The 11,173-nt window shown below is 43.4% G+C and overlaps 1 protein-coding gene across 1 annotated transcript; it reads right to left on the bottom strand.

Annotated features, from left to right (window-relative positions):
• Nucleotides 1-2,009: 2,009 nt before the first annotated feature.
• LOC148037620 (protein NARROW LEAF 1-like) lies at nt 2,010-4,939 on the bottom strand. Its single transcript, XM_087677131.1, has 6 exons — nt 4,757-4,939; nt 3,986-4,180; nt 3,809-3,818; nt 3,446-3,576; nt 2,608-2,761; nt 2,010-2,452 (listed from the first exon to the last, which is right to left on the bottom strand). Exons 1-6 carry the CDS (start codon nt 4,937-4,939, stop codon nt 2,010-2,012), a joined length of 1,116 nt encoding a protein of 371 aa, XP_087533257.1.
• Between the last annotated feature and the right edge of the window lie 6,234 nt (nt 4,940-11,173).

Raw genomic sequence — 11,173 nt, 5'->3', positions numbered from 1 at the left:
TCTAGTGGCACTCCTTTTGGTGGCACCCCCTTGGTGGCACCCCTTTCAGTGGCACTCCGGGAGAGGGTACCCCCGTCGGTACACCGGATGTTCAGGGGTCTCCTGGATATGCCCAGGAGCGTGGACGGAGATGGGAGAGGGCCCATACGAGGCACACTCCTAGGGATTATGGATACCTAGTGGATGGCAGGTCAGGAGCTATCATCATGAATGATGAGGGGAGGAGGGTGATGGCTCGCATGAGGGAGTTGTGCCAACAAGTTTTTCGGCACAACGTCCTGGATCATTGGAGGAACATACCGGAGGGGAGCAAGGAGTACATAGTAGCATCCTTGCACGAGGAGTTCCCGGTGCCAGCCGCAGTGGATAGATTCTCTACGGGGTGGATGATGGATTGCATGCGTGCATACATGTCACATAGACCATCCGACGCACGCAAGGCAATCAAGAGTGGGGCTCCAAAGCCCGAGTGGTTAGATGTAGAGGACTGGCGCCGACTGAGGGAGGAGGCTACAAATTCGCCAGGACGTTGGAGTCAGCAGCGGGAGGCGGCGAGGGCACGAATCGAGGCCGGATCGGTACATCATCTTGGGAGTGGCGGCCACAGGACATATTTGGAGGACTTTGTAAGTTTCTCTTTTGTTTTGCTTATTTGTTTTTTTGAGATATTATTTGTACTGACAATCATGTTTCTAACAGTTAGCATTTTGTTTTCTTTGCAGCACTCCATTACAAATCGTGATCCGCAAGGCCTTGAGACTCAATATGCAAAGAGGCACGGTCTCAGATCATTGATCGACCGATTGTACAGACGCGGCGGCCCAGTAAGTCTCTCATCTTTCATGTCCGTAGTTACCATGAGATATTTGAATGCATTATTGTATGGTGGATTGATATGTTGTTTCTTTTTCTGCAGAATCCGTTTGATGCTCCTTTACAGCGGGAAGAGCTTTCGGGGGACGACGATTTGTAGCTCGCCCTCGGATCCTTAGCACTCACATACCTTTAGTTTTTAGTCGTCCGATCTATGTAGACATTTTCTATGTATTAGTGATATTGTTTTATGATTGTACCAATCGCATTTTATGCGATATCATGTATTTATTTCATCTATCAGTTTTATGATTTCAGTATAGATTCTCTTTGTTTGCAAACGCTTTGTATGCAGCAGTGCAGAAACTATTTTGTATGGCTCTCATACAGCACACAGTGCTATATGTGGCAGGGCAGCTTGCTGCCCTGCCACAAAATTTTTTTTTTCTCTGTTACCGTCGCTATTTGCGTCGCAAATTTACTGCAGGCGTCGCTATTGTCGTCGCTATTAGCGTCGCAAACTTCTGTAACCGTCGCTATATGCGTCGCTATTTGCGTCGCTATGTACGTCGCAAATAGCGACGTATATAGCGACGGTTCCATGGCGTCGTCAATAACGATGCTTTTTGCGACGACGGGGGCAAATTTTGTTGTTTGTATTTTCGTCGCTTTAAACGTCGCTATAAGGTCTATATCTTGTAGTGTCCGTCCTATGGATGGGTGGTCCCGGTCAGCCAGGAACTTTTCTCAAAGTCTTCGGTAAACAGAGGATGATCGTCATCTCCAAAACAAGTAACGAGAACGATGACTTAGAATTAACTATTACCCAATTCACGCTGTTTTAGGGGAAGGAATGGGACTATGCCTTATGGCAGAGAGGTCGAGCCTTGCATCCCTCTCGTTTCCCATTCTCCTTGAACCAAGTACAGCGTGAATCCGCTTCGGACCTGGCGTTTCTGCGTAAAGTAGTTCGCTCGGGTCTGACGCTAGTTGCTGCTAGCTAATGACCAAACTAGAAAACCTTAATTCCGGTCGATCCTAAGTGGGAAACGGCCAGGACACTTCCGCTACGTGGCAGACGCGGAAAGACCTAAATTACAAAACCCGTAACATTCCATGGGAGTGCCGGGCGGAGTTCTCTAGACAGTCTTCCGATGGACTGCCAAGACGTGTCCTAGAGGGTTCTAGTGGACACGTTACACCACTGCACTTTTCCAATTCACAAGTGCATCTCCATTCTGAAGTTTCAGGCACCCATGATTCGCTGTGCCTCCCCATATTATTCCCACAGGGCTAGGCTTTTTCTTGCCTTCCTCAAGTATCAGTACCAGGCTGCCACTGTCTCCCTGCATGTCAAATGCCTGCTGGTTCTTGCCCACAATCAGGAAATCAGTGAAAAAGCAATTGCCCTTCTCGTCATTGTACTCAAAGGCATATGCCATGATGCTTCCTTTTGTTAGCCCTGAGCTTCTGCCAACTTTTATTACCCTCCTCCCCACGATGCCGTTGATGCTTGCTTGCAAGTCAATAGTTATAACATCTCCCATCTCACCTACCCCTTTGATAGTAGTTGTGACTTTGGAGACATCAAAATTGTCCCTGAATGGAATGAAAGCACCATCAGCTCGCACAAATGTCTCTGCCCTATGAGCAAACATCATCAAGTATCAATATTGTCATATCAAGAAATGGAAACCAGAATTCTTCTTTCAACTCACAGAGAAGTTTATAAAATGGACAATAAAGAATGCCTTAACAACAGACAGCTCAAAAACAAGTAGCAAAGAGGGAAACCTGGATTCACACTTGTAAAAATGCCATACCACCGCTCATCTGTAATAAAAGACATTACCCTTTCCACTGCACCCAAATAAACACCAGGTCCAACATTTGGAGGCAGTGGATGGAACATCTTCTGGTTGGGGTAGTCCAAATCAACTGCAACATGTCAATTTGTCAGAAACCCAACCTGACGAGTCCCTATCCTACTCTGTACTATCGCTCCAAGTGTACCAAATGTCTCCTGACCTGCAACCTGTGAGATTCAACAGAGAGAGAAACGTATCAGAATTGTCAAACTAGTAATGATGCAACAATTATTTACATATATTGCAACTAAAAATCTGCCAATCTTCACCTCTATAGTGTAAGAAACACCATCGGTTGTTTAATTGATATATGATGAAGCATGCACACACTCTCAGCATTTCTCAAAGTTTATGGAAAGGAGGGGAAAAATGTGCGGAAAACATCTAATGACACCAAAAACACAGAAACACATGAGATGGTCATTTCTATTTTCTATACACAAATATGGACATCATCATGCTGCAATTGAGTATATCAGTAAACAAAATGATGATAGATTCGAGAGTGATGCCCCTCGAATATCAATGTAGACATATCAATCTACCACTAAACTATACACTATCATAATGCATCAAATGCCCTCATTTGAGACTGTACTCTGCGCGTGCTTAGCAAACACATCCTGTGCTTCTGCAAGTAAGCCACACTTGGCGTACATATCAACCATTGTGTTGGTGACAAGCACGCCAACCATTGTGGTGGTGACAAGCTCGTCTGTTTCCAGTCCCTTTTTGAAAACATAAGTGCTTAGTCATTGGCTTACTTCAATGGATTGCATATCAGCACAAGCCTTGAAGCTACAGTTAAGTGTGATGACATTTGGAGGTGCATCTTCCAATTGCATCTGTTCAAAACAACCCAGTGCTTCCTTACCAAGGCCATGTTCAGCATATCCTGAGATAAGAGAATTCCAAGAAACTATATCCCAAAAAGGAAGCTTTCCAAACACACTACATGCTTCCTCGGTACCATATGTCTCAAGCTATTTACTAGTTGCGCCCCAAGTTCCCACCTTCAACAAGAAGGTTCACCACTTGCATTTGACTTTGTGAGAAGTTTGCAACAAATCAAACAACACTTTTGAAACTAATCAATGATCTGAATCAGACCTAGAAAAGATGTATGCCTTCACTAACCTGTACAATGACATACAACACATCTAATCATACAAGTAAACATTGTAAGGTATGCTCACATGTAACCTCAGGGTAGAATCAGATCCATTTAACATGGCAAGATAGTCAAAGGTGCGCTTAGCAAATCTGTGCTCTTACTGAATGTGTTGTACTGAAACAATTTTTACCGAAGACGTCCTGGGTGAAATATACTCCTCCTGGATCGCCCTGTCAGCCAAAAGTGTATCATCGGAGTTCCACAAAACATTATCTTCCTGGACCAAGTGCTCCAAAACTCTCAAGTCCACCTTCAACAAGAAGTTCCACCACTTGCACTTGATCTCATGGGAGTTTCCCAGGATCAGGAAACCAACCTCATCCCACTTTTGAAACAAAATCGATTATCTGAATCAGAACAAAGAAGTGAGCCACCTTTAGCGTACATATCCATCAGACTGTTACCAATGTATTGGTCATTTTCCAGTCCATTTTTAACAATATCAACATGTATGCCTTTGTTTCGTTCCATGTCTTGTAGCTTAGTACGAGCTTTGAGCAAGGCAAGAAACGTATAATTGTTAGGTTGTATGCAAGCCTCTTGCATTTTCTGGTACAGATGGAAAGCATACTCTGTTTCCTCATAATTGATATAGCAGAAAATAAGGGAAGTCTAGGAGTACACATTGTGACAGGCATTTTCTGGTACAGATGGAAAGCATACTCTGTTTCCTCATAATTGATATAGCAGAAAATAAGGGAAGTCTAGGAGTACACATTGTGATAGGGCACTTCTCCACATTCTGCAGCGGTAGAGATAAGGGATGTCCAGGAGTAGACATCGTGATGGGGCAGTTTGCCAAAGATCTACAGGGCATCGCACAGGGCACCACACTCGACAAGGAGCGGCACAAGGTAGTTGCCGATGAATCGATGAGTATCGAGGCCGCATGCAAGCATACAGGCGTGTTAAGTGTCGAACCATACACAGGTTCTTCTGTTGCCTGCATTTCTACAACAAGGAGAGGCTCGAGGCGATGGAGTTGAAGATCATAAGCATGGCCGTGTTGCCGTAGACCCTCTTGTAGCCCAGCTTGTCGCCCAGCCAGTCGAAGAAAAGCTGCCCCACTATAATATTCCCACATATGAATCTCCTCTTAAGTTAGGTAATAGCAAAATTTTTTAAAATAATACCTCTCTCCTCACGGAGGAGAAGGGTTTAGCAAGAACCACTAAGCTCCTTGCTGGAGCTTGAAAGGGGAGGCACGATGACCTGTCGAGAGCTAGGGGAGGCACGATGACCTGTCGAGAGCTAGGGGAGGCGTGATGACAGAGCACCATGTTGGAGCTCATGGAGGGGGCCGAAGGCATGCGTGATGCCACGAGAGTGGAGGGAGAATCCTCCTCCCCTCACCTATATAAATGCCATGGGATATAGCCAGAGACAGGTTGGCCGTGGAGCAAGAGAAGACGCTGCTGCTACCGTGAGAGGGAGAGGATGAGTGGAGATGCTAGGCAGTCGTGAAGGAGGGAGAGATTGCTGACGCCACCGTGGGAATCGCGCCACTGTCGCCCAGAAATCATTTTCTTTTTCCTCTCCTCCACGTAAGCTTTCCACGTGCAAAAGCTCTCTGGAGCTACTAGAAGCTTCCAAGGGGGCTTCCTAAGCCCCCTTTCATACCCTTTTCTTTTCCCCCCTAGCCCTAGTTCATATGGGCTTGCTAAAACACCCCCTGCCCCGGGAATCCAAAGCCCCTTCATGTGCCTCTTTCATAACCTTTGTGCCCCATACAAAATCCACTCTTAAGGGTCTTCTACACCCCTTCTTTTTTCCCCCTTTTTCCCCCTTTTTACCCACCTAGAGCATCCTAAAAACTACCCCTCGGGATTCAAGAAACGCCCCCTTCCTGTGGCTTGATAAGTCTTGCACTAAAAAGGTTTTTTTACCCCCCCTTCCCAGGATTTAAACCTTTTTTCGTGGGTTTCCTTTCCCCTCCACGGAGATATCCCTTTTAAGGACTTTTTATACCCTTTTTCCCCCTTTTTACCAATCCGTTAAAAGTCCAGTTAATACCCCATTTTTATGGGTCCTATTGGAGGCCTTTAAAAAGGCTCATTAAGCTTGTCCCTTTGGATTTCCTTCAATCTCCCAATTAGCCCGAGGGCTAAACCACTGTCCGTGTATTCAATTCGCACTGGAACTTTTACGAAAGGAAGGAAAAACCATTCATAAGGGATGGGTGAATTACAAAGGGAGTTTCGCAAAGCCTCATCCAAGACGGAAAGGCCACATTTGCGATGGCCCCTAAAAAGACACAAAGCGCAACCGCAGGAGGATCATCGCCTAACATTCATGTGGACATTTCACCGAAGCCACAAGTCCGGTTTTCTTCCTATTTTTGATTTACGTCGTAATATTGCAATTATGCATGGTTAATTTATGAAATTAGGTTGCACTTTTTTTTATAGAAATACTTTGGCTAAATAGCTTACGATCAAAGAATCAGTCATTTTTGTTTTTCAAATAAACGAATGAAAAACAAAAAGAGCATAAGATCTCTATGCATTCCTAGCAAGTGGTTTTTTTATGCATTAAAGTAACGAATTTAGATAAACTAAAGATCATCTTTATAAAGTCAAAATCATTCGTTTAGGCATGGAAAGATTAATCCCATGTTGCATTTTTAGACAAATCTTCATTGAATGATTCATTATGGAAAGTCATTAATCGAGTAGAAAATAGAAGAGCCTAGAAATTATTCTAGAAATTTGCGTGTGGCATGGATTGTAAATTGGAATAAGTTAGCTCTAGGTTTTTTGGCATAAATCTCAACCAATTACGTAAGTAGTTACAAAAGTTGGTGTAATGCTCATTTAGCCTACGAATAATTCATTCAGAAATAAAATTAGGAAAAGGCTGCATGGTCCATTTTAATATAAACCCCAAAAGCCTAGCAACATAAATCATGAAATGCATGTTCTAGAGGGGTCAATAAAAAAATTATGCCGTAACTTGACCTACGCTTTGATCTTAACCAGGAAAGTTAGGGTTGGTAAATCTAGTCATATGTAGGCAATGAATCATGTGATTATGAGAATGGTATCGTAAATATCTTCAAGAGTAGACAAGTAAATTGGTTTACCCTAAACACCTAAACCGCGAGGGACACGCTTAGAAATGGTTAAATCAAAGCAACATATCCCAAGTGCTAACTAGGATTTAGAATGTTGAGGACGTAACCTAGTTGTTCTTATTGCCAAGTTGAAACTCTCATACCCTAAAGACCTGCCCACATTCACGAAATGTAGCGAAAATAGGACATACTTGCGAGAAACGATCTAGGGTTGTTACCCTAAGGGTCGCTCGCTAAAAGGATGAAACTCGGTTTGAATTGGAACCCTAGGACCGACAAGGTTGGCCTAGTGCAATCAGAAATGGATTGGATATGAGGACACCCTAACCCTATTTCCTATTAATCATGATTTCGTAATCAGAAGACGACATTCGATGGGTAAAATAGTCCCATGGATTAGATGCGACACTTGTGCAACAAGTTGCAGAGTTGCATGACCTTGTGGATTGACCACAAGGGAATGGCCAAATTCCTTGAAATGAGATTGCCAGATTCTTGCGCAAGTTTATCTTGCAAGAGGATGAGAGGTCATCCTGATATAGCACCTTTCTTGGGAAAGGTGACCAAGATAAGTGGATTAGATAATTGCTTGGAAGCAAAAGACCAATCACTAATTTGGAATAACATATTTACTGCTAATAGAACTTAAGGTATTGGTTAAGTTGGGTTAATAGGGTATGGCCCTAACCCAAGGATATAAGGGTTAAAAAAAAAAAAACCCTTGGGGATCTTGCCAAGTCGCAATTGATCCCGGATCAAGTGCTGGATGCATTCGGAGAGAAAGATTCACTCCTTAGCAATTAGCCAAATAAACGACCACTGAAATTGATTGTGCTTGTAATAGTTTAGAAAGCACTGTTTGCATTGTTTGCTCAAGGAACTAAAGGATGAAAAGATATCTAATGCTTCAGGCGGAAGGCCTGAAGGGAGAGGCAGCTTCAGTTACCCCCGACTACCTGCCTGACCCTAACCAAAGGGGTTGTTGACCGCGTCCGGAACGTGGACCGAACCCGCCGCGAGAGGTCTCTCCGTTGAGTTCTACTTGGAGCAGGAGGATGCTTGGGTGCCGGGGGGGCTCTGGTCGTAAATCCCTCGCCTTCTGGGTCCTACACAAGAGGCTAACGTGACTCGGGATTGGATCTCGAGGCCCGCATACTAGTCTACGGGCAGAAGCTTGGAATAATGATCACTGTGGATTACTAGATAGCCTTCGACCAGATTATGGACAAGTCTACGAGCGGAGCTTCTTGTATTTCAAATATAAAATGATGAAAGGTTAAAAAAAAGAACTTGCTTGATATTGTTTTTCTATGTCACGTGATAAGATTACGTGAAGGAACCAGTGCTTAACAGGATTAATTAAAGAAGCTGATTGTTATATGTCAAATTAATGTGTTAGATAATTACATATCCAAAACAAATCGAGGAAAGTGCGGAGGATGGGCCATGGGTCCATCCTACGGTTGGGTGGTCCCGGTTAGCCGGGAACTTTTCTCAAAAATCTCGAAGAACAGCGGGATGATCATCATCATCAAAACGAATAACGAGAGCGATGACCTAGAGTTACGTCTTACCCGATTTACGTTGTTTTAGGGGAACGGAATGGGACTATGCCTTATGGCAGAGAGGTTGAGCCTTGCATCCCTCTCGTTTCCCATTCTCCTTGAACCAAGTGCAGCGTGAATCCGCTTCGAACCTGGCGTTTCTGCGTAAAGTAGTTCGCTTGGGTCTGATGCTAGTTGCTGTTAGCTAATGACTAATCAGGAAAACCCTAATTCCGGTCGATCCCAAGTGGGAACGGCCAGGATACTTCCGCTACGTGGCAGACGCGGGAAGCCCTAGATCGCAAAACCCATAACATTCCATGGGAGTGTCGGGCGGAGTTTTCTAGACATCCTTTCCGATGGACTGCTAAGACGTGTCCTGGATGATACTAATGGACACGTTACAGTTGGTATCAGAGCGAACCAACAAAGGACTTGTTTTTAAGAAATTTTAATAAGAAGAAGTAAAGCAAATGTTATTGTCCCAAACATTTCCTTACTTTCAATGCTGTCTTGCAAAATTATGAAGCATGGAACAGGTTCTTAGTGTTCCGAGTCATGTTTATGACCGTGATGCATTCCACGGATTATCGACAAAGGGTTGAGATGATGAACATCCTAGACCGCATTTACAATCCATCGCTTGTGTACGTGGAACGGAGATGGATGGGTGTTTCAGGGATCTATTACATAGCTGCCCATCGACTTGCGTACCTTCAAATTAACTTGAAGAGAATCAAGTGGATGGAGGATTTGAAGATCGTGAAGATGTTCGTCTTTGTTGAGGCTCACGCAAACGCGACCCTACAGGTCGGAGGTCGAAGGGTTAACCAGAATAAGTATGTGTACGGGGAAGTGATTCGAAGAATCCCTGCCGACCGAATCAAGGTGTTGGGACGTCATGAGAAGAATGGATATCAAAGGAAAAGATACCATAATCTTCCAATGAACTATCAATTCCTGAAAATCAATGACCCCAATCCGTACTACTACTCAGTTCCTGTAGCTGAATGCAACAACATCTTATTCTCCTCGAATTAATGTATCAACTTGTTCCATCGCCCCAAGAAATAATTGTATCTCGAAAGGCTATGCCGATATGAATGGAATAAAACTTTTTTTTTAAATCAACGAAAATGATTGTCTTGACTGTGAATATTGATAACAAAGAAAAGTGACTTGATCACTTGGCTAAAAGCTGAAGTAGATATGTGATGTAATGTGGAATTCTTACTAGGAGGAAAAGTCGACTTTGATCAGATTCGGGATCATGAACCTAGGTATCCATGAGTGTCTACTCGGAATGGATTGGCTTAAATCTAATGATGTCCACATTCATTGTGAAAAGGGCCAAGTTCTTTTCCAAATTCTGAAGGGAAATTGGTTACAAACTCCAGGTGAGGCAGGAAAGCCAAAAATTCAATTCGCTAAAAGCATCTCGGATTAAAAAGGGAGTTAGAAAGGGACTACCTGTCTACTTAATTAAGCTCAATAAGTTAGGTTAGAAGCAGGAGTCTAGTGAAGAACCTTCATGGCTAAAGGTATACATGGATGTAATTCCTGAAGAGTTAACAGAACTCCCCGCTTCAAAGAGAAGTAGATCATGAGATCAAGCTAGTAATAGGAGCTGCACTAATTGCGAAGAGACCCTATAGAATGTCTATACCAGAAGCAATTGAGCTGAAGGAACAACTCAAGAAACTGCTAGATCAGGGCTACATCCATCCTAGCAGTTCACCATGGAAAGCACCAGTACTGTTCCAGAAAAAGAAAGATGGAACACTTCGACTATGTATTGATTACAGAGGGTTGAATCAATCAACAGTCAAGAACAAATATCATATTCCTAGAATAGATGAGCTTCTTGATCGTCTTCAGGGTGCCAAGATCTTCTCCAAGATTATCTTAGGTCTGGTTACTATCAGATAAGAATAAAGGAAGAAGATATCCCAAAGACGACCTTCAACACTAGATATGGACACTTTGAGTTCTAGTTATGTCATTAGGGCTTACGAATGCGCCTGCCACCCTCAATAGGTTAATGCAGGATATCTTTAGACCATATCTTGATAACTTCGTGCTTGTCTTCTTCAATGCCACTCTAGTCTATTCCAAACAGGAAGGAGATCATGAACCCCAACTTTGGATTTTCCTTGAGACAATAAGGTCACACAAGCTGTATGCTAAGATGACGAAATGTGCATTCCTCAAACATCAGATTGGTTATCTAGGATTCATCATATCAGCAGAAGGAATCTCAGTGGAGCCGGCCTAAGTCAGAAATGTTCTAGGATGGCCAAATACCAACAACTGTCAAAGAAATACGCAGCTTTCTTGGATTGACAAGATGGTATAGGGTCTTCATTTAAAAAAAAAAGACTATGCTTTGATTTCAGCACCTTTGACAGACTTACTGAAGAAGCAAACGTCCATTGCATGGTCAACTGTCGAACAAACTAGCTTTGATAGGTTGAAGCAAAGTTTGGAATCAGCACCGATCCTAAAACTTCTAGACCACAGTAAGGAGTTTAAGGTAGTAACTGATACTAGCATGCTTGCCTTAGGATGTGTGCTCATGCAGGAAGGTCATCCTGAAGCATGCTCTTCAAGGAAACTGAACCTGTTGGGTAACAAGTTTACTCTAGTGACTGATCATAAGAGTCTCAAGTGGATCTTTACCCAGAACGAGCTCAACATGAGA

This window comes from Lygodium microphyllum, chromosome 4 (genome assembly GCF_053477565.2).
Source record: "Lygodium microphyllum isolate KBCC chromosome 4, Lygodium_microphyllum_v1.1.10, whole genome shotgun sequence".
Classification (NCBI taxonomy): domain Eukaryota; kingdom Viridiplantae; phylum Streptophyta; class Polypodiopsida; order Schizaeales; family Lygodiaceae; genus Lygodium; species Lygodium microphyllum.
Note: the sequence above shows the minus strand (reverse complement) of the source record. Positions and strands in the feature narration are given on the sequence as shown.